The sequence below is a fragment of the Dromiciops gliroides genome, chromosome 5, assembly GCF_019393635.1.
Source record: "Dromiciops gliroides isolate mDroGli1 chromosome 5, mDroGli1.pri, whole genome shotgun sequence".
Classification (NCBI taxonomy): Eukaryota; Metazoa; Chordata; class Mammalia; order Microbiotheria; family Microbiotheriidae; genus Dromiciops; species Dromiciops gliroides.
This window is the reverse complement of record NC_057865.1, coordinates 290271600-290297728: the sequence shown is the minus strand read 5'-3', so window position 1 is coordinate 290297728 and position 26129 is coordinate 290271600. Positions and strand designations below refer to the sequence as shown.

The 26129-nt window shown below is 57.5% G+C and overlaps 1 protein-coding gene across 1 annotated transcript; it reads right to left on the bottom strand.

Annotated features, from left to right (window-relative positions):
* Positions 1 to 597: 597 nt before the first annotated feature.
* GTPBP1 (GTP binding protein 1) lies at positions 598 to 25634 on the bottom strand. Its single transcript, XM_043967351.1, is given in 13 exon segments — positions 598 to 2252; positions 2686 to 2727; positions 3129 to 3326; positions 3728 to 3906; positions 4293 to 4428; positions 4923 to 5027; positions 5029 to 5251; positions 5949 to 6063; positions 7140 to 7263; positions 10149 to 10497; positions 11186 to 11366; positions 22285 to 22396; positions 25399 to 25634. Coding segments are annotated over 12 exon segments (1767 nt in total). The 5' UTR covers positions 22307 to 22396; positions 25399 to 25634; the 3' UTR covers positions 598 to 2159.
* Positions 25635 to 26129: the final 495 nt, after the last annotated feature.

Genomic DNA, 26129 nt, shown 5'->3' with positions numbered 1-26129 from the left:
GGTTCTGGAAATTAGTTCATTTCTAAACTGGCGCTGCCCTTGGTTGCCATGTTTCTCTATTACTTGTTAAGGAGATCTGGTGTTGGTTGGCTGAAGCAGTTTCTAGGATATTTTGGCCTCTGCATTTGGCAACTGCTTTATGTTGATTACACTTCTGCCTTTTTCCTCCTTTTCAGCCCTTTTAACTTATTTGAATGGGTCAGGCTGAAGTCGTTTTAATTACATGACATTTTCTCTTTTTATCTATAATTTGGGGGGTTTGATCTTTGCTCTATCAAGATGACTGCAAAGTTTATTCAGAAATGATTTACACATCAATAACCAATCACTTCTTATCCATTAAGATGAACACCTTCCCTGTGAAGGGACCCTCTCGCTTCAGACTGCCCCACAGCTCTCCTGAGGCAAGCTGTGGGAACACAGGCTTCAGGCTGGGAAAGGCAGGTCTGGACCTCGTTCCCTTCTGGTCCCAGGGCTCTCTTAAGACTATGCAGGGCACTGGCCTCTTCCCAGCGGGACATCTAACCCAACTGTTCAATGGCCTCCACAGGCTCCCAGGAGGTGCTCTCAGGCTGGCCAAGGGAATACGTGAGGCTATTCAACTTGGAACACACTTTTATTTTGGATGTCAGTCTGGCCGGTCCATAAATGCTGGTCAGTAACAACCAGGGGAAACACCTGGGGGCAGGAGCTGGGGAAGGGGCCTTGTCTTTGGGTAGAAAGAGAGGGAGAGGCTAAGGGAGGTCCTGGCTGGGACAGGGCACAGACCTGGGCTGTGGGGGCTCCCAAAGGGAAGAATAAGCAAGTGCATGCTGAGGCTGCCACCCTAACTGGCCCCACACCCAGCCTGGGCATCTTTGAAGTACAGAAGTCAAGCCTGGGAGAACCCTGTCCACTCACCCTCAGCACCCAGAGATTCCAAATCCGCTTGCTGGGCACATCCCTACACTCCAGTAGCGGCCATGATGGGGGGGGCTGGTGGGAAGGGTGGAAGGGCAGCTGGGATGGCTCAGGAGAGCGATGGAAGCAGCTGCTTCCATTTGGGGAGGGGGGGTCCCCTCGCCCGCAGGGAACTTCATAAGCATGATCCTGAGCAAGCTGAAGGTCCATCCTCTAGGCCTGAGTGAAAGGGGGAAGAGAGGACTTCTCCAGACTCCCCAAAGCTACAGCCAACTCCAAGGGATGTACCACACCCCAGGACTGGAGGGTGGGCTCACTCTGGGGCTGCTGAGCTGGGACAAGGAGGAAGGAAGAGGGGAGATTGTCTTCAGAGGGAAAAAACAGAAAGCCATCTGTGGCAAGTTGAGTGGGCATGAGGCCAATCTGAAGCCCTCCAATCTACTGATGAAAAATTAAGCGCTTGGAGCACTCCTTTTCAGGGAAAGGGGTACTAGAAAGAGTTAAAGAGGTGAAGGGGAGGCCATCCCTTCCATTCTGGCCCCCACTGAAGAGAGCACAAGTGAAGGGCTGGAAGGCCCCTGCTTTGGGGCCCCAGAGGGGCCTCTCCCCACCCAGGGGCCATTCTTGCTGCCCTGCTCTTCAGAAGGGGGGTGGGGAGGGTCCCAACAAGGAAGGAGAGGCAATCTAAGGGGCAAAGAGTGCGGTGTCTCCCGCCTCTCCCCATCCCGCCTCAAGGCCCATAAATCAGAGAACCCCTGAGGATGGTTATAGGTCAATGGCCGAGGCGAGGGGGAGAGGAGACATGGGCTTGCTACCTGGTCCAGCCACCTTCATCTTCACACACACACACACACACACACACACACACACACACACACACACACACGCACACACGCACACACACACACACGCACACGCACATACACACACGCACACACATGCACATACACACACACTATAGATATATATATATATTTATATATATAATAAAAAGGAATAAAAACTAAGGGCCCAAGATGTACAAAAATGTGTCAGGGAAAGGGAGGGCAGAGGGACCAGGAGGAAAGTGGGGGCTGCTCAGTCCCACGCTCCTCTGGCCCCCTTCTTGAGCTTATAAATTACAATCCCAGGGGCAACGCTGGGGTGGAGAGGCGGAGGGGGTGCGGGGTTGTGTGGCGACAGCTGTTGTCCTTCCTCTTTCAGACGGGAGGTGGGGGACAGAAGGATTCCAGGGAAGGCTGGGGGGGGGGGGGGGGGGCTCAGCAGCCGCTGGCCGGCATCACGCAGGCCCCCTGGGACTTCACTTTGTGCCGCTGACCTCCCCGTCGACGGCCCCCACTGCTGGGCTTGGGCTGCAAGAGAGAGAAGGGGAGCTTCAGCGTGGAGAGGGGGAGGCTCCCAAGGACGCATCTAGGGCCACGTAGCTTGGATGACTCCAGGCAGGGGAGCAGGCAGGGGAGCAGAGCCCCAGGGGTCAGTTCATGGCACATGCCACTAGCTAAGTGACCTCAGCAAGTTTTCTTCATTTCTCTGAGCCCTGGTTTCCCAGTCTCTAGAATGGGATTCCTCCTCCTCCTCCTCCTCCTCACATAGGGCTCATGTAAGGAAAGACAGGGAATTCTGACACAGGGGAAGTTACTACCCTGGATGTCAAGAGACCAGGCAGGCAGGCCAAAGAGGACAGCGGCGAGCCAAGTACCCAGGGACACAGAGAGCCAGACAAGCAGGCGGCGGTAGCGGCTGGGGCCGCCCTCCCCCGCCGGCACCCTGGCACACACGGAATACCTTGGTGCCCTCACGACCAGGGGGCTCTTCATCCTGGGTGGCCTGGCAGGAAGGAATGTTGAGAGAAGGGGAGAGAAGAGATGAGCGAGAAACAGAGCGAGCATGAGAGAGGGACCAAAGGACAGCGCATGCCGGGCGAGGCAGAGGCCCCAGCGCCCACCAACAACCTCCCGGGAAGAGAAAGGCATCAGAAGCTGGGGTGAGTGGGCGACAGGACAGACTGGGGAAGAGCAGAGAGGAACCAGCTGGTGAGACTGGGGAGGAGGAAGCCACAGCCAGGCCCCTCAGACGGCAGAGCCCCACTGCCCATCTGCCCGCGGGCCTTCACTCAGCTCCTCTGCTTTGCTCCCCAAGAGTGAAAGGGGCAGCTGCCCTGGGGAGGAGCTTTGACAGGAGCTCCGGCCCCCAACAGTCCAGGCCCTGTCCCTCGGGTGTATGCCTACCTGTGTCTGGAGGATGCCGGTAGGGGTGGGCTGGGCGGCCCCTGTCGGGGAGGCTTCTTCTCCAGGAGGTCCTCCCGCTGACAGCCCACTAGGCAGCCCCCCCTCATCTCGTTTTGTCAGGGGCCCCTTTTTTGTCGACTGCATCTTGATCTGCTGGGGTTTGGCGTTCATTGGGGAGTTGTTGGTCGTCTGGAGGAGCTGAGAGGCCAGGGAGAGAAGGAGGAGCTGGTGGCTGCCCGTGCCAGGTAGGGCACTCTGGGCAGGGCTTGGAGTTCATTATGGGTGGCCACAGCGGGCCCAGGAAAGGAAGGAACCAAGCACAGTTCCTCTCCTCTCCCAGGCCCTGACTCCCTCCATTCTGTGCAGCCAGACCCGTCAAGGGCCTCAGTGCCTGTCTGTCCTCTCCTCCCAAGAGCCGAGTGACCTCTGCCCTGGGCCTGCATCCCTGCCCCAAGCACTGGGCCCCATGAGCTTGGGGAGCGGATCCCCGCACAGAGAAGGGTGAGGGGGCTCTCCTCTAGCTCTGGGACAGTGGCCACAGTGGCTCAGCCCTCCCACCCAGGCAGCCTGACACAGCGGGGAGAGGGGATGGCCCCAACCTTGGTGATGGTGCCCACGGCTTTAGTGCGGCCCTCGCGGAACACCAGCCTCTGGTCTATGTGCAGGTACTCGGGCGTCTTGATGAAGCGAAAGTGAACTGTGGCCTTGTCCCCAGTGCGCAGACAGTCTTTGTCCATGCTCAAGATGGTGGCAGTCTGCCGGATGCTCCCACAATGCACTGCCACAGGGATGGGGAGATGCTCATGTTGGGGAAGGGGCTAAGGCAGGGGAGCTGACCTTGACCTTGGGATGGACTGGGATGGTGGGCCTGGCAACATTTGCTGAACAAAAATGAATCAAGATAAACCATGGGCTCTGCCCTCCTGGATCTTACAGTTAAGGAGAGGGACCAGCCTGCCCATCCAACTGAGGCCCTTGGCTGCAAGGGGGGGTCCTGCCTGCTGGGAAGAGTGAGGGGAGGGACAAGGTCTGTGCTCTTTGGATGCAGGCTTCTCCCTCTGGTTTGCCAGCTCTGAACACTGTCCCCCCCAATGGCTGTAGAGGCATGAAAACCCCGGCTTGGGGAGGAGACGATCAGGGCTGGGGAGCTGCTTGGACACCCACCCATCGCTTGGTATCGCGGGCTGATCGTCGTGGGGTGGTGGAGAACCAGGATCTCGGCCTCAAACTCCCAGGAAGCCTGGGGATTCAGGCGTGGAGACACCATGACCATGCCTTTCCGGATGGACGAGCGCTTAATCTGGGGCAGGGGGGACCAAAAGGAGTGCTCTGAGGCTCCCCCAGCTCAGGAGCGGCCAGGGTGAGTCCCAGCCTCCCCCGGCCCTCTCTGCCCTGGGCCAGAATCCTCTGCTGTGCCGGTGTCCCAGGGCTGACCGCCCCCCCCCCCCCCAGTCCCCTGGTCCCCACCCCCGCTCTGCAGCTTCCTCCCACACTAGGATGCAGCCTTCAAAGTCCCCAAGGGGGTCTGGCTTCTCCCGGCTCTAGAGGGGCCCAGGGTCCCCCATTCACTCTACACCAAGGCCATCTTGGTGTCTTTGGGGCGGTCAGGCTGGTGAAGCCTACGAAGCCCTTTGTAGAACCACACTGTTGAATGCACAAAATCAAATACAGAGGAATTCCAAAGGAAACGACTCCATCGAGGTAGGGAGCTAAGGATCCCAAGCCTGAGGATGGGGAGAGGCAGGTGTGCCAGATTCCACCTGGGCCCCTGGTCAGCTCCAGGCCCGACCTCACCTTCTTCAGAGCAAAGGAGGCTGTCTGGCCCCCGCGCACCTCCTTCACCGGCATCCTCTTGCGGTGGATAGACTTCACCGCGATGGACAGGAAGTTGCCCAGGGGGGTCGGGGCCCAGCAGCAATGTGTCATTCAGCTTGATCAGGCCCCTCAGCGTGGTTCCTGACACCACCGTCCCCACGCCCGGCACAGAGTACGTGTCATCAATCTGGAACTCGGCGGGCTCGTCCTCCCGGTAGCTGGTGCGTGGGGAGAGCAGGTTCAGAAACATTTTGAGCAGGTCCAGGTTCTCTCCTGTGACGTTGGAGATCTGGAATATGGGGCACATCCTGGACAGGGGGTGAAGAAAACATGAACAGAAACGAGCTGAGGCGGCTCCCCTTCCTCAGGGCCCCCGGGGCTGGATGCTGGTAAGCGCCCATGGCTGGAGCCTGGGCCCGGACGGCACAGCTGGGGGTGCCCTGCCGGAGGGGAGCCTGGGCCCGGACGGCACAGCTGGGGGTGCCCTGCCAGAGGGGAGCCTGGGCCCAGACACCCTAGCACCACCTCATCAGCCTCAACGAAGAAGGAGGCACTAAGGGCAAGAAGTGGCCGCCTGCTCCTCCAGGGACTGGGCCCAGGCCCACGACAGCCAAGTCCCAGCAGGGGCGGCAACGAAGGAGAGCCCGCGCTGCCACAGACGCGGCCGAGGAAGCCAGAGCCTGCGGGTGGGCTGAGAACCCCCCCCAGAAAACCAGTCCCACAGGAGTGGGAGCCTGGGCGGGGCCTGGCCAAGGAGGAGGGCAGGGCCACCGAGCCAATGGCCATGTGACCTAGGACCCCTCAGGTCTGAGCAGAAGAGGCTGCACGTGAGCTGGGCCCGAGGAGAGGGAGTGGGCAGAAGGGGCCAGCGTCAGTTCTCCTGGGGCCTGGGAGGGCGAGCTGAGGCCCCTGCCACAGACACACCAGTGGGGCCTTGGCCAAGGGACCCGTGCACACAGGCTCCCAGCCTGGGGCGCTCCTCGCCTGCTCCGCCACACCCGCTACCTCTCAGAGCTGAAGTTGGATGCAGTCACGATCACATCGTCCTTGCTCTGCACCAGCACAGGGATCTTGCGGCAGCCCGGAGACTTCAGCAGGCGCTGCAACAGCTTCAGGGTCTCTTAACGAGCAAAAGGGAACAGAATTAGGGGGTCCGGCCATCCCTTTGGCCAGGCTTGCTGAGAGGGGAGTGGCACACTCATCACTGATGCAAGCAGGAGACAGGCAGACGGATAGATGGACAGGCAAGGGGGAGAGAAGGGCGCTCACAGAGGGGCTACTTCCTGTGGCCTGGGTGGTCCTAAGCTCCCCAGGCTGGGTCATTCACTGGCTTCCCCCGGCCGCTGGCCAGCAGAGAGGTGGTGCTCCCAGGATAGCGTGCAGCCCTACCCACACCCCAGCAGCAGACTGAATGCCACATGGAAGGGTCCCACAGGAGAGATCAGTGCCCCACTGCTACACAGGCCTGTTCCTGCAGCTGTGGGGCCCCTCGGCCACTCTGGTGATAGAGAAGCATAGGCAGACTGACCCTCAGCTCCAGCTGTGCTCAGGGCTTGGAGAGTAAAAGACAAACCAGGCTCCCCTCCGGTCGCACACACGGGCCGCCTGCCTGCGGCCACCCCTTTACCTTCACCCTCCTTCCCTTTCCTCTCCTTATGGGCACGCACCAGATCCCAGGCAGAGGGCAGGGCTGTGTTGTCATCCTTACACACGCCCAGTGCCCCCCACCCATGGCAGAACATTGGTTGAATTGGGCCCAATGTCAGAAAAACCTTCCTGAAGACCAGGGCACGGGGAGCCACATAGTTGGTGTGAATGACACGAGGGAAACCGGATGGTACTCGAGAGAGCCAGAAGAGGGACATGCGGGAGACGTGAGGGTAGCCTTTCGAGAGGAGTCTTGAAGGCACAGGGGAGGAGGGGTCCCAGCCGGACAGGCAGAAAGCCAACCCGGAGGGAAGGGGAGCAGTGGGAACGCAGCTGGCATGGGACCCGGGCACACCTGCCTCTCTCTGCCTCCTGCCTGATGCCCTTGGTTCCACCCTACGGGATCTGATGGGCAAGTCGCTCGATTTAAAAAGACCCTTCCAAGCCAAGCTCCAACAAGAAACGAGCAAGAAGATGATCCAGGCTTGCTGGAGGGAGCCAATGTGGGCGACCCTGGCAGAGGCCCCCTGTGCAGGGTCTCTTGATTACCTTGCAGGATGTTGGCAGGACACATGTCAATCTTAGTGACCACAACGAAGACGGGAACGTTGAGGGCCAGTGCCAAGCCCAGGTGCTCCTTGGTCATGCCCACGATCCCAGCATTGCTGCCCACCTGCCCCAGACAAAGAAAGGTGCTGTAAGTAGGAGGGAGGCCAGGGCAGAGCCCCCTTCTCAGAACGGGAGTCTCAGGATGCCAGGAGAAGACCAGAAGGACAAGGAGGAACAGGATGGCTGGGATGAGAAGAGATCAGACGCTGGTGGCCCCGGCACCACTCTGATGCCAGCAAGGCGCGGAGGGCAACAATGGCATCAGTGTGGAGAACTCCCTCCACCAAGGCAGGCAGGCTAATGGCGAAAGGTCATGGGCACCCACTAAGAGGTAGGACCCAGGGGCAGCTAGATGGTGCAGTGGATAAAGTACCCCTGGATTCAGGAGGACCTGAGTTCAAATCCAGTCTCAGACACTTGATACTTACTAGCTGTGTGACCCTGGGTAAGTCACTTAACCCTCACTGCCCCACCAAAAAAAAAAAAAAGAAGAAGAGGTTAGGAGCCGTGGCCAGGATCACCCAGCCAGCACGGGTCACAGGCAGGGATTCTATGAAGCCACGTGGCCATCAGCCAACAACTCACCAAGAAGATACAGATCAAAGAGGACCCAGCAGAGCTGAACTCTGGCAGCCTGGGCACAGAAGCCTCTGCCCCATCACTGCAGGCTTCTCACAGTCCTATAAGCTCAGGGGGACAAGTACAATGGTCTCCATTCTATGGGTGAGGAAACGGGACTTGCGGGGAGGCCTCTGGCTAATCAGCTGCTGAGCCCAGACTCCAGCGTCCCGGAGCATGGTGCTCCATGAGATTCGAGGATGCCGGGGCCCCCCACTTCCCCAGCACCATTTCAACATGGCTCAGAAAGCTCAGGACTTCAATCAAAACTGCAGCAAGCCAGAGGGCACAGCCAAGTGAAAGGTGCGGCTGCCCTGTGTCCCTGGTGACGGCCACTTGTGCCAAGAGGTGTGACAGGCGCCACAAGGACACATGGCGCTGCAACAGGAGATGTGTGCAAAAGAAGAGACCAATATATAGATATAACCTATACCATATATAGATATAACCTATACCATATATAGATATAACCTATACCATATATAGATATAACCTATATCCGATTACCTGCTGTCTAGGGGAGGGGGGAGGGACGGGAGGGAGGGAGAAAAATCTGCAATTGTAAAGCTTGTATAAACAAAAGTTGAGAACTATCTTTACATGTAACGGAAAAAATAAAATACCTCATACATTAAAAAAAAAAGAAGAAGAAGAGACCAGCAGCTGGGGGCAAGCATCTGGGAAAGGCCTCCGACTTGCCAGGCAATCTTCTCTGGCCAACTTGGAGGGAGACACAGACAAGAAAAGCCCAGAAAGGCCTCCCCTCCCCACAGAATGAGGGGAGCAACCTCTTCTGAACCCCAAGGGCTACCCTGGGCCCTGCCTAAAGCCTGGATCACGCCCAAGTGGCTGGGAACCAGGACTCCATGGGAAAATGTCCTCATTGTGGCACAGCTCAGTGTTTTCTCCCCATCCTCCTCCAAAGCTTCATCTTGGCATGGAGGGGAGTCTGGGCTCAGTCTTGGGCAGGGTCTGCCTGGGAAAAGCTTCATTGGCCAACCTGCACTACGTGTGGAGGGGCTGGTGATGAGGGCAGGAGACCCTGCCCAAAAGGACGACTGCACCCTCACAAAGGGGTGGACAGGCCACAGGCCCTGAAAAGACTGAACGTCATAGCTCCTATAACTGTAGCATGGGGCGGGGCGTGCTTACTCAAAGCCCACTGGAGGGAACTGTACATCCCCCAATACCACTCCTGCCCACACCCACTGGGGGAAGACCGCTGCATGGTGGGATGTCAGCAGAGAACGTGGGGCCTGCCTCGGCTACTTGCTGACCACAGGGGCGCGATCGTTCACTGCCCCAGGTCTCAGTTTTTCGTCACCGAGGGCCCGCAGGCTCTGACAGCCTGTGTTCTAGCTTCACTGACAACACTAAGTCCAATCTCTAAGCATCTCAACTCGGGGTCCAGGAACTTCTTTAACAAATATTTTGATAACAGTCCTCCCATATAAGAGATCTCCTCCACCATCCCATGCACCGTTTGTAGGCATGTGCAAACACGGCTCTGAGGAGAGTCTGCAGGCTTTGGCAGGCCGGCTGCCCACAGGCCAGCTGCCCACGGGCTCTGGTCACAACCAAGGGGTTCAGCGGCAACCAGAAAATGCAGAGGCTGAGGGTGTGCATGAGGCTGCTCCTGCCAAGAATCTGTGCTGCTGGGGTGAGCGTGAACGTGCTATAAGCAGCTGCTCGCTTAGGGGCCGGCCCACAGGGACGGCAGGAGGATGAGGGATTACTACAGGAAGCACAAATGCTGCCTTCCAAACAGAATTCTTGCAGCTTTGTAATTTATGAAAGTTATTTACAAGGCTGATAACCCAGTCTCCATCAGTTAAGAAACTCCAGACTGACCAAAAATATTAGCTCACAGGGCGTTCTCCCCCTTGCCTGGACATCTCACCCCTCCCATTCACACCCATCCCTCCCCATGTCCGGCTCTGAGGGAGAGGGCGCTGCTGCTTCTCTTCCTCTGAAGACCATCATGTGTTCCTGGCTCCCCAGGTAAATCTCCAGGTAGCCCCGTAAACAGATTAACTTTGTGTCTAGAGATTCCACACACCCAAGCCCTGTGTTCACTAGACACATAAAATGGGAACAGCACTAAGACTCTCCTAGAACAACCGAGCTGGGGCGCAGGCTCCTGACGTTTGCTCCAGGCCCTGTCCCTCCAAAGCACTCATAGGCCATCCGCAGCCCTGAGATCCCCTCCCCAACTCTCCCCCACTCCCTCCTGGCAGTGTCTTGTCTTAGACGAGGCCAACTCAGACACCCCACTTACACGAACTCTCCATACACCTGGAGAGGCCTCCGCTGGACACCCTTCACACTTACCATGAGCATGCAAAAGTCGGGTAGGTGGCCGGTCATGCCAAACACAGTGGTCTTCAAGTATTTCTCATGACCAGCCAAGTCTATGAAGGTGATGACCTTGGTGGACTTTTCGCAGATCTTGGTCCACTCAAGGCTGCCCCCGTGGCTGTCGGGCTTATTGACCACATTGCCCTCACTGTCGAAGCCCAGGATATCATTGCCCACACTGCTGGTGCGGCCAGACTCCATCTCATGCTTGTGTCGGAAGAGCTTCTGCCGAGCAAAGCCACGGCCATTGTCCAGCTCTCCGTGCGTCAGGACCCCCAGAAGCGTGCTCTTCCCTGCATCCACGTTGCCCACCACAGCGACCCTGTGTGAGGGGGTGAAGGTGGGGGCACGGGTGTGAGCGGAAGAAAACACAACACACCCTCCGCTCGCCTGCATCTGTGCAGCCCTCTCCTGGGCCTGCCGAAGCCTCCTGCCTTCAGGCTCTCTGCCTGACCGGGCCATGTGCCCACAGACAAAGTCACAAGCCCGGCACGTGTCAGGGAATCTCCCTGGGGTTCTGGCCAGAAGGGCCCACAGACGGAGCTCCCATGTGGCTGAGCTCAGTGTCTAAGAGAAGTCAGGCCAGAGCAGAGGAGGAGCAGCTCAGGCTGCCTAGTGGGTGCTCCCAGAGGCCTCAGGTTTTTTAAAGGTTGTCCTCCCTGCCCCTTTCATCTCCAAAGCAGGTGGGGAGAGCAGCCCAACCCAAAGTTCCCTATTTACCCCTCAGCCTGGACCTCCCCTTCCCCAGTGCTGGTCTCTGGCTCACTGAGTGACAAGAGCACAAACGGTCCAGTTCCTCCCAAGAGGGCCCGGGTCAGGGCTTCCTTTCCTGGCATCTCTCATCTCCTGGCCCACCCAAACCCAAATCTTGACAGGGAACCATGGGGAGAGAACAGGACCCTGTCCTTTTGCCAGCTGGCCCAGAGGGGCAGAGCTGGACTGCCAGCTTGAGGGCGGGCCCAGGGGCTCCACCCTCCTGCAGGCTGGCCTGGAGCCCCTCATCTCCTCACCTGACCTCCAGGAAGTCGTTGTCCCCGACCCGCTTCCGGACCAAGTAGTCCCGCACTCGGCCACCGGCCTCCTGGTGTTCCCGGAGGAGGATGACGTCCGCCTCCATCTGCTCGGCCATGCTCTTCACAGTGGCATACGAGGCTTCCATGTCTGCCTCACTCAGCCCATACTCAGTCCCATCTGCAGAAAGGCAGAATTTACTGAGCCCCATCCAGTCCTACCCAAGAGACAAAGGGCCAGCTTGGTCTGCACCCCTCATGGCTGCCGAGCTGAAGTCTCCAAGTGAGGGGTACCGGGCTTCCGAAGCAGCCGTGCCAGAGCCTCTAAAGCCTAAGAATGGCCGGAGGGGAGGCAGGTGGGTGGGCAGGGGCTTCATCCTTGCTTGGTCCGGGCCAGTCTCCCCTGAGGAGCTCGGTGAGTAGCACAGGTAAAGCCTCTTGGGCCTGGTGATGCCAGGGCAGCCCCTCTTTCCTCCGACCTGTCTCAGGGACAGATGGAGCCAGCCATTGACAAGAATCCCCCTTCTACAGCACCCCTTCTCATAAAACAACCTCCAGGATGGCCCAGGAAGCCAAGCGTGGAAACATCCTAACAACAGCCCCATGGGCCTCCAGTCGAGAAGCCTTGCCTCCTCTGGGCTCCCCAGTGCCGCTGCAGGGGGAGGCCTTGATGTGGGCCCACCAGGCAGTGCCAGGCTGCAATGTCAGCTCTCTGCTCATGACCTTGGGTTCCGAGGGGAAGGAAGGAGAGGGAGACACCCCCAGCCCCCAGCCCCACGGCAGGCCAGAGAGACAGGAGGCTGCCTGGCACATAGCCTGGTCACATGCCAAGTCTACCTGTGATCCTAGTGTCTGGGGGTAACCAACAGGCTCAGACCCCTCGCTTCCTCTCTGCGTCACTGGTGGCCACCACGACGCCATTCGAGCACCCCTGCCTCTCCTCTTGGTAGCAGCAGCTACAAGGCTCACCTTCTCGTGCACCCTGACAACAAGCCCGCGAGGCTGGACACACACTAGCTGAGGGGCCCTTGGGCCCTTGGCCTCCCTCAGAGCCTCCAGCCCTGAGCCAGCACAGCCTCCCTTCCTTCCACTCCAGCCCTGCCCTTACCCTGCGGGGATCCTGGGGGTGCTCAAGCCTTCTCTATTTTCCCAGCTCTCCCTCCTCTTCCCTCCTGGTTTCCATTCCCTCCCAAGCCAGACTTTTCCCTAAAGGCCATGGTCACAAGGCCCTCAAGTTCCTCAGAATGCCTTCCTCCTTCAGCTTCCTAGCCATTGGTCCGACCAAACCCCGGTTCTGGGCCACCATGGCCCTCTGCTCTTCCTCTCCCACGAGCTCTGTTCAGCTCTCTTGGGCTCCCCCTCTCCCACCTGCTCCAGCGGCTGTTCCATCCCCGCTCTCCTCTCTGGAGGGCCAAAGCCCACTCCATACCCAGTATTAGCATCTGCCACACCATGCAATGACTGCTTGCTCCTTCACTCAACCTCTCTCACCCCCAGCCCCCGAGATTTCCCTCCTACACGATCCCACCCCCCTTCCTGGCTCCACCGGGGCCCTTCTCTCCTCCAGCACTAACTCACCTCAACAGTTTCCTAAATGACTTCATCATAAACACGGGGAGGGGGAGGTTGGGAGCACAAACACCATTCTTCCCATTTGGCAGATGAGAAAACGGAGGCTACAGAAGGTGAAGATCTTGGCCAGCTGCGCTCCTATCCCTCCCCGTCCCTGGCCTCCTCCTCCCTGGGTGCTCACATCCCACATGTGGACTCTGTCCGTGCCACACCTTTTGTCTCCATCCCTTCTTTTTCCCTACTGCCCACCATCATCTCAAGAACCTTCAATGGCTCCCTACCACATACTGACCAAAGGCCCAACACCCACGCCTGGTGTTCATTGATTTCAACCTACTCCAAGATTCTCCCTTGCCATTCCTGATGTTCCAGGTAAATCCTCACTCTTCCGGAGAACCTTCCTTTCCCCTGCCCATGCCTTCACTACCTTGCTTTGGTGAGATGGAGAACCATGGGCCTTGCCTGCCGCGCTGGCACAGCACCTCTGGGTCCTCTGGGCCCTGCCTGCTGCATCACAATGAAGGCAGCTCTTTGGGAGGAGGGCCCGGATCCAGGCCTTGGCACTGGCAATCTCTCGGGAAATGCCCCCCACTCTGGGCCCTTTGCTCAGACTGGTGAGTGGCTGCCCCCTCAGCCCTTGTGCACACCCCTCCCCTGTGGCCCTCGACATTTCCCCAGAGAGGATGTGCACCAGACAGGGGCACAAGTTATCCACAGTACAACTCTTCTAGAGAACGATTTGGAATTAGGACAAGTCACTGAATTCTTCATGCCCCACCCCACCCCCCATACCCTCACTCCAGAGAAGTCAAAGACAGAACGTCAGGCAGTGAGGTACACTAGAAAATGGGCAGGACTTGGAAAGAGATGAGACATGGGTTCAAGTCCTGCCTTGGACATGTGGTAACAGCGTCATCATGGGCAAGTCTCCTATCTTCTCTGACCCTCAGTCTCCTCATCTGTAAAGTGGGGTTAATAAAGCCTGAAGTGCCAGCCTCTCCTGGGCGTTGGGAAGAGCCCAATAAGAGACCGTCTGTCTGTATGACTGTGAAGTGCTCCACAGACCTTCATGGACCGTGTGAATGGCCGACATCATCTCTCCAAATGTCCCATCGTCCCATGAAGAGGAGGTGGCTGAGGACAGGGTTCCCAACCTGCCACGCTGGCCACCTTCCTGAAAAGCGGGAGGGGGGCCCCACACCCCAGGGACATGGTACCCAACAGTACTGTCTCCATTCTCCTGGGGCACCAAGATGCAGCCCTCTCTTTCACTCACCATCCTGTACCACCAGCCCTTGCCCAGTGACTGCCCAGGCTCCCTGATCAGCGTGTCTAATTGAAGTCTATCCATCCTCCTCCACCCGGCCGGACATCCCCAAAGTGGCTACAAGGAAGACTAACAATGAGCTGCCGGGATGTCTCACTGTTCAGAGGAGAAGGACCCCACACAACCCAAGACCCACCCGTGGCTGCCCAAGCAAACAACCTACTGAGAAACTAAGGCCAGGATGTGGGAGATGGGGAGGACAGTCACGTATACTCAGAGGGACTATGAAAGCCAAGCCATGGGCAAGGGGGAAGCAGGGTGGGCGGAGGGCCTTGGGGCAGACCAAAGAAGAGGAGCCCAAGCTTGGCCCAGAGGCTCCACAGGAGACTTCAGTTCTACAGCTGAAGGATCACCTGTCTTTCTTCCCCCTCCCCCTCCCTCTCCTTCTCTCCCCCTTCTTCCTCCCCCCCCCCCTTCCTCTTTCTCTCTCTCCTCCCTCCCTCCCTCCCCTCTCTGTCTCTCTCTTTGGGTTTGTCTCTCCCACTCTTTGTGCATGTGTGTGTCTCTTCTGTGTCTCTCTGGTGCTTGGGAGGAAGGACCTCTCCCTCCCAGAGTTAGTGAGCAGAGAAAGAGAGCAAAGGCAAGGCAGTCCAGTGGACTTCAAAGAGAGGGCCCGAAGGATCCCAGGCACTAAATCTCTACAGGACAACTCTGCTCAAGCTGAGGAGGAAGAAGAACAGGAATTGGCTGAGCAGACTCATGTGCAGGCCCCAGGAGATCCCCAGCCACCCTGACCTGCAGAGAGGGGAGCCCGGTTGGGTAACAGAGCAGGACCATGACAAGAGGACAGCCCAGTCTGGGAAAGCGTGTCAGAGGGGACAATGTCTGCTGAACCATCAGGATCTTACTATACCAAAATGGAGAGGAAAAGAGCTTGGGGGGAGTCTTTCAGAGAGAGGTACCTCTAGGTAAACTAGGTAACACTGATTATCTGAAATATAAAAGCTTTTACATAAACAAAATCAATGCAATTAGGACAAGAAAGAAATGGTCGATGGGGAGGGGGGTTATCCTCCTAAGCAGCTAACAAATCTATACAACCAAAAGCCATTTCCCAGTTGATGAGTGGTCAGCTGATATGAACAGTTCTCCAAAAAAGAACAGAAACAATTAACAGGCATAGGAAAGAGTGCGCCAAATCACTAACAATGAGGGAAAGGAGAATCAGAGAACCTTGGGTGAAATAGCTGATGCTGGTGAGGCTGTGGAAAAGGCAGGCACACCAGTGCAAACGTTCTGGAAAACTCAGATAAAGTGGCCAAAATATCCACGCCCCCAGATCCAGAAGCTGCACTGTAAGGACCCCAAGGAGGCCAGTGACCAAAAAAAAAAAAAAAAAAAAGGTTTCATCTGTGTCCCGGTATTTATAGCAGCCCTTCCTATGGTATCAAAGAACTGCAGAGGGAGGGGATGCCCATCAAAGGGGGCTGGGGTATGACTAGGCTACAGGAAGGGACGAGTGTGACACTGAAGCAATGAGACAGGTCGGGGCGGGGACCAAAGGACATGCCTGCCCCCACTCCTTTTCAGGGGGCAGCAGGGATCCATGAATGTGGAGCACCAGATATGCTCACAGGTTTGGGGGGGGGGGATATCAGTTTTGCTGATTTTTCCCCCTCTTCTTTTTCATTAAAAAAAAATGTCATAAGGGTTGGCTTCTGGGAGGCACAGGGATATATCAAGGGAAATGCGTCAGCCCTGGGAAGATGCCCAAGCTCTAGAGGTCTACGACTGGTCTCTCCCTCTTCAGGCTCAGTCAGTCAACAAGTGTTTTGGGGGTTTACTACGGGCCAGGCCCTGGCTCACAACAGTGGGTGCCACTGCTCTTAAGGACATTGCTAGCTAACAAGGCAGCCTTAGAACAAGCTCCTGACAGGCTGGAGCACTGGGCTCAACGGAGTACAATGATCTTCAGTCGGGATACATGCAAAGCTTTAGATTTGGATTCAAAAACTCTGCTTCCCAAGTATATGTGGGGGAGTGATTTGTCCGAGAGAGATTCAGAGGTTCTAAGTGGACTACAAGCTCAAAGGCACAGTACCCCTCCCAGGATCTAAGGTGCATTACCTGGCTTATAGGAAGAGGGGGCAAGAAAGAACACTTGAGAGGACTGGACTCGGTGCCAGGCGCCACATTTTAGGAAAGCCAATGGCAAGCCAGGGAGAGTCCAGAGGAGTATACTGTGAGGGGCACTGAGGCTGTGTCATGTGAGGACCAACAGAAAGGACCTGGGCAGGCCCATCTAGGGAGAGACAAGACTCAGGAGGCAGGAGAAAAGGCAGCCAGGGAGGAGAGCCGAGGCCGGTTCTATTTGGCCTCCCAAGAGGAGACCGAGGGCGGCTGCAGGGGGGCTCTTCTCAGGGATGTGAAAGGCCGGCCTGGCCAAGGGGGTCCCGGGCTCATCCTGCCCACTGGCCTCAGCAGACAGAATGAGGAGGGGGGAGGAGCTCAGGGTCCCCTTCAGCTCTAGGATCCAGGATCCTGTGAATTCCCTCCCTCCATCATAAACTCGGCAGGTAATTATGACGTGCCGGTTACTGGGCTAAGTCCTGGGGACAAAGAGACAAAAGGAAAGGTTGGCAGAGTGACTGAGGCAGGGGAACGTTGGGAGCTCTTCTGAACACTCAGAGCTGTCCCAGAATGTTGTGGCCCATTTCCCAACTGAGAAAGGGTCAAAGGATGTGAACAGGCAGTTTTCAAAAGAAGAAATGCAAGCTATTAAAAGACATGAAAAACTGCTCCAAATCCCTAGTAATCTTATACTCATCAGCCTGGTGGAGATGGCAGAGAGTCACTGGACTGTGGAGCCCCGTGGCTTGGCCAACGCCCCCAAAGAGACTGGAGAGAGAGGGAAAGGCCCCAAGGGTCCACAAGTCCTGGGGAAAGTTCTTCTTGAGGGGGGGCCTGAACAGTTATGGGATGGGGAGGCTTTGGGATTATGGTGCACCCTATGAGAGGGTGAAAGGGATGACTTCAGAGAGATCCAGCAAAGGTCCCTATGATTCGAGCAGAGCTGAGAGATGTAACAAACAACACCCGGACGATAAAGATTTTGAAAGGCCAAAGAACTCCGCTCCCTATGTTGACCGAGCACCTGGATGGAGCATCATCCCTTAAGAGGCGAAGGACTGGATGCAAAAGGAGACCCACGTCTGAGGCCGTGGCCAACCTGGTGACTTATTTTGCTTAACTGTGTATTCCTTTCTTTTTCTTTCTTTTTTTTTTTTTTTTTGCGGGGCAATAGGGGTTAAGTGACTTGCCCAGGGTCACACAAGCTAGTAAGTGTCAAGTGTCTGAGGTCGGATTTGAACTGAGGTCCTCCTTAATCCAGGGCTGGTGCTTTATCCATTGCGCCACCCAGCTGCCCCCTGACTATGTATTTCTTACAAGGGTTTTGCTTTTTTTTTTTCCCCGATGGGAAGAGGAGAACAGAAGGAAGGCCAGGAATCCTGGCCAAGCAGGACAGCTCTGAAAGTGACCTGCTGAACTTATCGCATACACAAACAGAAAATCAAGCCCTACATTAGAGAGATCCTGATTCCAACCTCCCCATTTCTACGACTCACTCAGAAATACTAATGTTATTGGTGTCTGTCAAGTTCTGAATAAAAGAGAAAGAGAACATGACCCAATTTACCAAATAAAATTCATTTTTAAAAATGTCCTCCTAACAGAAGTGGAATGATCTACCCTGGCTCTCTGCAGCTGGAGGAGACCTGCACGCAGAGCTGACCGCTTCCACGCTGGGCATGTTCTAGAGGGAATTTCTTTCAACTCCCTAATTCTATTGACACTGGCAGCAGATGACATTACCTTGCTTATTCCTTGGCCAAGCAGCAATGTCACAATTAATGTTGGCAGAGCCTCGGTACTGGAAAGAAGCTCAAAGGCCTCCCCAAGTAGCCTCTGGGGAAGGGCCCAAAGGAAAGGGGAAGCCCACCCACGACCAGCCTCCCCTGCCCCCTGGGGGGCAGTCCTCCCCAAGGTTTCCTTTGGTCTCTTTATCCCTAATGCTTAGCCCTGAATCAGGCACTGTCATAACTACCTGCTGAGTTCAGGAATGAATTCACACAGAGGCCCCTCCCCTTTTAAAACTTTGTTCTGGATGCCCAGGGGGGCCAGTGGGAAGGACAGGTCTGGTTCCCCCTGCACACACATGCCAGCCCTTTGGATCTGAGAAGATGGGACATTCACTAGCGTTTCTTTACCCACCCAGTCATTCCCAGTCTAATCAGAAGAGACCCCAGCAGGGAGGCAAGAGAAGGAGAGTCCTCTGGAGTCAGAAAACCTGAACCTCGGTCTCCCCATGTTAAATGGGCTGTTACTCAGGTGGGACCCTGCCCTACCGGGCGCTGTGCTATGATAGATGAACTCCAGGGGAGGCTCTTCTTCCTCCTGGCTCCCTCATCCATCTTCCTTCTGGGCGGGACAAGCACAGGCACTCTAATTAGAGAGGGCAGACAGACTCTGGAACCCTGCTACAAAGGGAGGCTGACATCAGCAGCAGGACCCTTAAGCCATCACTGGCAAAAGTTCAAAAACCTCCTGCTTGGTTCAGAGAAGCATTAAAAACCTGTTCTGGCCCTTCCGAGCAGGGAGGAGACAAGTGTGCCTATCACAGGGGAGGGGGCCCCAGCGAGCCAGTCTGACGGCAGGAGCCTCCCGGCAGCCAGTTGTCTACTCCTGCTCCAGGAAACGTGGCCCAGTTCCCGTTGGGTCACTGAGGAACATGCACACAGCAGCGAGCCTGCTCTAGCCCAGCAGGAGTCTCACATTGTCTCTGGAGGGATCATGGCCCCTGCTAGTACAGATCTCCAACTCGATGGGGGGAGACCCCAATCACAGTGACTTTTCAGATTTCCATCTGGCTGCAGAATGTAGGACAGACTGGAGTATGGTAGAGAAGAGGTGGACAGACTTGCTACTCTTTACACATGACGTTCCATTCCCACCTCAATGCCTTTGCCCAGGCTGTCCCCCGCCACCTCATTCCTCCCTTCCAACTCTAGACTCTCGGTTTCCTTCAAAGCTCTCCTGCTCAGTCACCTACTAGGGGAGGGCCTTTCCCCCACCCCCATTTCCCCTGTGTTTACTTGATGCCTGTCTGTGTCATAGCCTTTAACCCCCAGCACTGAGCCCGTTGGCCAGGCATGTGACGGGCAGTGACTGGATGGCAGGTAAGTAGATGGTGTGGCTAGAGGCCCCTTTCAGGCCTGGGGCAGCTGGGCTTCCCTCTCATTCTTCAGGCCTGAGCCCCCTGTGCTCCTCCTTTCACTTCACCACCTGGAAAACTGCTTTTAGCAGGAGCCACTGGACCAGCTTGAGCTCAGCTCCAGAGCCAGGAGACCACTGGGAGGCGCACCTCAGGGGGGCCATCCAGGCAAGGGGCTCCCCAAGGTCACCTTCCAGGTCCCAGGTCTGAGGTTGACTGCATCAAGCCTGGGAAGATGCCCAAGCTCTACGGCCTGGTCCCTCCCTCTTCAGGCTGGGTCAGTCAGCAAGTGTTTATGGGGAGTTTATTATGGGCCAGGCCGTGGCTTACAACAGTGGTGCCACTGCTATCCTGTCTCAATGGGAAAGGCACATGCAGAAGGGGTGATGGGATGACTGATCGCCCTGAGGGGAGCCAAAGGGGGCTGGAGAGAGAATGCCACGGGGAGAAGCCTGACTCCAGCAGAATGTGAGTCACCTGCTTCAACTAACACTGCTCCTCTCCCATGGAAGGATGGAGGGGATGGACTAATGAGTGGTTTGCCACCATTTGGTGCTTGGGGATTGAAGGAACTAATTAGCTACACAATGTGAGATTGGAAAAGGCCGTGGAGAAGCCGGATGAAAGGGCACAGGGCAGACCGCAGAGGTCCTGAGTGTCGGGGCCTTCAGAAGACTCTCCCAATGTGGGCCACACTGGGAGACACCAAGGCACCAAAGCGATGAGGAGTCTGTAGGCCCACGCAGTATGCCCCAAGATCCAGCAAAGGTCTCTGGGGGCTCATCCTCCTTGCCCTTGAGTTAGCCCCTGACATGATGACTGACCCTTCCCGCGTGAAGGGCTTCCCCTCTTGTTTCCAGGATACCGTGCTCTCCTGGGTCTCGCCCCCTCTCTCTGACCCATCTTGGCTCCTGGCTGGGGTCTTCCCTGACCCTCATATGGACGAATGTCCCCAAGTTCATCATTCTCCACATTTTCTCTGAGCCCAAGGCATTCACTGTCACTGCCTGGAAGGTTGCTGCTCTATCTCTATCTCTAGCCCAGACCCCTTCCCTAGGCCGCAAGCCCCTCCCATTTTTCATGACCTCACTCAGTCTCTGACATACAGTAGGCCTTAACAAAGGCTGGAGGAAGCTCCTAAGGGAGGGGGCATGGCAGCTAGAGTGTGGAGACTACACAGGCTCATGCCAGGTTAGGGAGGGCACAGCAGACCAGAAGCAGCCCACAAAGGCAAAGGCACGGACCCAGCAGGCCCTCTGGTACCTGGAAGCTTTCTGAGCTAGAGAGTGACACCCACTATGTGGTTCTGAAGGAAGGGTATCTGTCTGTTCACTGCCCCCGGCCTGGCCGGAGGAAGGAGACAGCCAGCAGCACGGACAGAGCCGGGAAGCTCTCAGGAGCCAGCCCGGGGACTTGGGAAAGCTGACAGGGCCCCAACACCAGGGAGGGGATGAGGCCCACTAGACTCTCAGACCTATTCAATGCGAGGATTCACTTGTTTGTCAGGAGGGAAGATTCTGGAGGGGGGGGGGGGGGAGTGTGGGGAAAGAGCCCCTGGCAACTAGCCGAGCTGGGAGAGAGCAACAGCGAAACGTTTCAAAAGGCCGCTGAGGGGACGAGGGCTGAGCCGGAGCTAGCTTCTCCCCTCTTGAGAGTCCCTTCGGCCCCCCTACCCCCACCCCCATCTGCACTTCTCCAGAATTGACCATTGTGTCCCTGCCTCACTGCACTCCATCCCAGCAGGGGGCACGTCTCCCTGCTCTCGCCAGGGGTGTGAAACTCCCACCCCACACAGCAGCCACTCCAAGCCTTGGTGAATGAATGGAGGACCTCAGAGTGTCCTCACCCACCAGCCCTCCTTGGGCAAAACTAAGATCAGAAATAGAACCGCTCCTTTAACGAGGACCCCCTACTCCCACCCCCACCCCCACCTTCCACCAAAGGCAGGAGGGCGGCAGATGGCAGGGCTGGGCCTGTTTATGGTCACCTGGCAAGATGCCCAGCCTATCCTGGCCAGGAAGAGAATGCTGGGATGCTGAGGCAAGATCGAAGACCACATTTGTGCGGGAGGAAAACAAGGACGAGCCCGGGATGGAACCTCCAGGCCCATGGGCTCCATCATCCTCCAAAACCCATTGAGGAGCAGCAGGTAAGGGAATGTAGCCCTATCTCTCCCTCCCCAGGACAGCCGGCCCTGGTGCCCACCCAAGAAGCGCTAACAAAGCCTGGGAATGGCAGGCCAGTTTGGAGCTAACGGAGAGCTTGGTACAGCTGGGAAGGCCTGGGAAATGGCTGGACCCATGATTTCCCTTGTCTGGAGCCATAGTCAGAGTCAAGGCCTGCCTGTCCTCTCATGATCCAGGCTCAAAAGGGAGGCACACAGTTGGGGGCCTGCAGTCCCAGGGCTCCTTGGCCATCCTGGCAGTGGGGAGGGGGCCATTCACTAACTATGTCTTTGTCTCTCTTGATGGGGAGAGGAGAGCAGCACCAGACTGTGCAAACTGTGCCACTGTCAGCACCACCACCACTAAGGACCCCCAGGGGGAAGGACACCCAGGAGAGAGGACCTCGGGACCAGCCCTCAGCCCATTCCGATGGTCAGGGAGCTCTTCTGAAAGAATGAGGAGGGGCAAGAGAGAGTTTTCTAGTTGAAAGGAGGACCACAAGGAAAATCCTTCTGTGCGCTCCTGTCTGGAGGTGCTGCCCTTGGGCACCAAAGGTGACCCCAGGGGAGCCCCAGCTTATACAAGCCAGGCCTAGGAGGCCAGCCAGGGCACAGTGAGGCTGCAGGCCATCCTGATGATGGGGGAAACAGGCCTGTCCTCCACGCACCCGCCTGCAGAGCCTCGCCTGCAGCCCAGGAAGCTGCCAGACTACTCACAACTACAGTGTGGCATGAATGGATCCCAATGTGTGGCAGTGAAAGGAGCACCCCCGCCCTCTGGGCTAATGCAACCACAGAATGCTGAAAGGGAAGAATGGTGTCACCTGATCCCTGCCCCAATGACATATATGGTCTCTCCGCATCCCTCGTCCATCCTCTCCCACATCTGCCGGAGGAGGCTGTCTACTGCTCTGATGTTGGGCTTACTAGCACCAGCTAGAGGAGAAACCAAAAAGCCTTAGGATTCCTGGGGCAGGCAGCCAGAACGTGCCTCAGGTGGCACCAACGCAGCCTTCGACCCTTCCTCCATTCTTTCAACACCCTGGTCTTGCTGCCCCACAGGCCTGGCTCTGACTGGCCTAGGGAGCACAACCCAGCATGGTTGGACACAGAGGGCAGTCTATGGGGCAGAGGCTGCCCTTCCTCTCTCCCTACATCATCAAGGGCTCCCCTAAACCACAAGGCAAAGTTGGCTCCTCCACCCACCCATGGCCCAAGTGCTCCATGCAATAACAACCCTGAAATCAGCCCAGCCCAGCCTTGGGCGCCAGCTGGAAGAGGACAGTCCCTCCAGGCTGGTGAGAACGTCCATCCACCATTTCTGGCTAAGCCCCTGACACATCGCATCAATTGGGGCCTCCTCCACGTGTGGCCGGCCCCAGTGGGTCCAGGGCCCCAGCGGCTTTTCAGAGCAGGACCAAAAGAGCAGGGAGCTCAGTTTTTTCAGAAGGAGCAGGCATGCAACTGTCAGAGCAGCAGAGCGGGGTTTGATCTGTTCTTCCTTGCGTGGGGCTGTATTCAAAGGGGTTTTTAGCATAAAGCTACCCCCTGGAATCCCGAGGCACCCTTCCCTGGGCTGGTCTGCATGCAGAGGTGCCTGGCTGTCACTGGGCAAGCTCCCCTGGATAACCACCCCAGCCTGGCTCTGATGGCCTTCCCAGGGGCTCCTCCTGCTGTCACACATGGATCTGTGACTCCCCGAGCTGCCCCAACTTTAGAGCCAATGGGGCAAGACCTGCCTGGGGCAGATGATGGGGGTGAAGGGGAGAGTCAGGGGCAGCAGGGGTACTTTGCATAAGGTTTATGTTGAATGCCAAAACCCCTCTTTTCTCCGTGGCCTTACATACGTTACTTTGGTGTTGTCACATTATAGTTGAAAGGTCATCCTGTGCCCCCCAAGTAACATACACGGGGGGGGGGGGGGGGTTGGGGCACATAGCAAAAAGTCAGGCCTTGGGTGATTATACAGGTGGTGTGACCCTGGACTTGTGCCATCCCTCTGTACCAACCATGGCTTCCTGAGCAGTGGTCTTCTTCCTCTCTCTGTCCCTCTCTTCCTTTCTCTCCTTCTCTCTCTCTTTTTCCCTCTCCCTCTCTCCAGGACCCCTAAAACTACTCATAGTTTTATAAATGTGCTTTGAGATTTACACCACACATTGTGTGTGATGTTGGTTGTGCCCACATGATCACAGCTCCCCCAAGGTTACACAGCTCCTAAATGTTAGTGCTTGGATTTGAACCCAGGTCCCCTGACTTGAGACCTAGAGGTAGAGACGGCGGGGGGGGGGCACTCTTTCTGAATGAGAAACTGGCTCACACTGTTACAAGCAAGGCTTCCTCCTGATTGGATCCAGCCAAGACTCCAAAGCCTCTGAGATGTGTGAACACCTATGAATGCAGGGGGACCCTCCTCAGGCCCCATGAAAACAATGCTCCATCCAAGGTAGGGAGGTGGTAGAAGGCGGGGGCTCCACATCCTCTGCTCTTCCTCAGTTTACCCAGGCAGCCCTCAGCTGTAAGGTCCAGGTGAAGAGGAGACACAGTGCCCTGGGCAGGGAGGGTTACATCTCCTTTCTCTGGTAACCAGCTGGATCAACTGGCCCCTGGAGAGAGCGTAAGCAGGGTGAGGGCAGGCTGTGGAGCACTGGACCAAGAGGCAGACGCTTGGCCAGGTTCCAGTGCTGGCTCTCAGCCTCCTCCCAGGACCTCCCAGCCCCCCAGAGACAAGCCTGGGCAGGGTTTCAATGCCTCGAAAGCACAGATCGCAGAAATAGTTGTGGTTGTTCTCCCCACAGGTCATCATTCTTCCCCATGGTCCTCAAGATGACCTGACTGCCAAACTGTGGTGCCAAGGGAAGTTGCCCCCTGGGGGCATCAGGAACCCCTCGGCCACACCTTGCTGAGAGACATGGCCTTTGTTTCCAAGTGGCCCAAGGATCACGCCCTCTGCTACCGATGCCTTTTCCATCTACAGGGAATCACTCAGCCCCATCTCCCTCCCCTACTCCACGCGCCTCCGCCTCCGGGAGATGCCACCCTGGGCTGGAGGCAGCTCCAGGTCAGCAAGGTCCCTGGGCTATCTGAGCACCCAAAAGTGGGGATCAAAGCCCCTGCAATGCCTTTACTACCTGCCAGACAGGGCCGGCAGGGGTCGAGGGTGGGGAGAAGCTTGGCATGTGAATCAACTATCATTAGCTGGGGGCCCAGCCAGTGCACAGAACACTCCCTCTGGGACCCCATGGGCTAGGGGCAAGGCATCCTCCCTCCGAGCCTCAATTTCCTCCTTTGTAAAAAGAGGGGGGCAGGGCCAGATCCCTTCCAGCTCCTGTCTGGTCACCCCCCTCCCGGGCCTCATTCTCCTCCCCTGTAGAAAAAGGGGCTGGGACCTTTGGCCGCCCCCTCCCAGCCCTGGCTCGTCAACACCCTCAGGCACCCAGCTGGGTTTCCCCACGGCTTGGGGGAGGGGGTGCCCCACTGGCGGGCGGCTGAGGAAGGCTCACGAGTGCTTATCTTTGTGGGGAGGGGGATAAGGGAGGGGAGGAGGAGGGGGGCGGAGGGGAGGGGGGTGGGGCAGGGGCTCCCCTCCTTACTGATCCCAGAGAAGGCCAGCTGCCATCCCCCAGCTGCTGGTTGATGGGACTGACCGCTTCGGGGTGGGAGTCCCCGAGGACAGCAGGGGTGTGCGGAGAGGATGCGAAAGCTGGGGGGGGCCCTCCCTCAGTTTCCCCATGGCCTCAGTTTCCCCGGCGGTGGTCAAGGCGGCAGCTGGGCAGGACACCGCGAGCAGCCTGGCGGGGGGCCGGGGAGGGGGGGGGGCGGGGCAGCGCGCCGTGCCATGGTGTCGCCCCTCCCACCCTTAGCCCCTCCCGGCATGCCCCGCGCCGGGCCTAGGCTCCCTCCTGCCCCGCCCCGGCGAGCTACGGCGGCCCCCGCGCCACCTTGCTGGTGAGGTCCAGCTCGGGCTCGCCGTGAGCGCCTCCCGTCCTCGCTGCAGTCCGAGTCGAAGCCCGTGTGGAGGGCGGGCGCGGCGCGGCCGCGGCGCGGGCGCGCCCCGGGGGCTGGGTTCCGGCGCAAACATACAGGCCGGCACCGGCGAGCCCATCGGGGAGCGGACTCCGCTCCGCCGCCATCTTCCACTCGCCTCGGCTGCCTAGCCTGCCCCGCCGCCGCCGCCACTGCCGCCGCTGCCGCCGCCGGCCCTCCCGGCCCGCCCCGCGCCCCCTACATTTTGACTAATTTATGCAGGGTCCCCGCCCTCGTCGCCAGCCGGCGCCTTCTGCGCAGCCGCCGCTACCAAACCGGGGGTTTCTGCGCAGCTGCACTGTCTGGGGGAGGGAAGGGACGGGACCCTAGGGAGGGGTCAACTCATGAATAATCGAGCAGCAACCGAGCCTCCAATGGCGCCTCGGAGGCCGCGCGGGCTGCGGATGAACCATTAATACCCGAATCCCCCACAAAACAAATAACGATGGAAACGTCACACGCCTTTCCTTTGGGCCTTCAAGAACTGTCTTCCCCCACCCCCGCCCACTAACTAAGTTCGCCAATAGGAATGTAGGAGAATAGGATGGATGCGGCTTCCGTCCAATGCGGAGACGGAGTAAGTGTTTGGCATTAGGCCCGCCTTCGCACACTAAAAGCTTCGGAAAGTTGCCAACAAAATAAACAG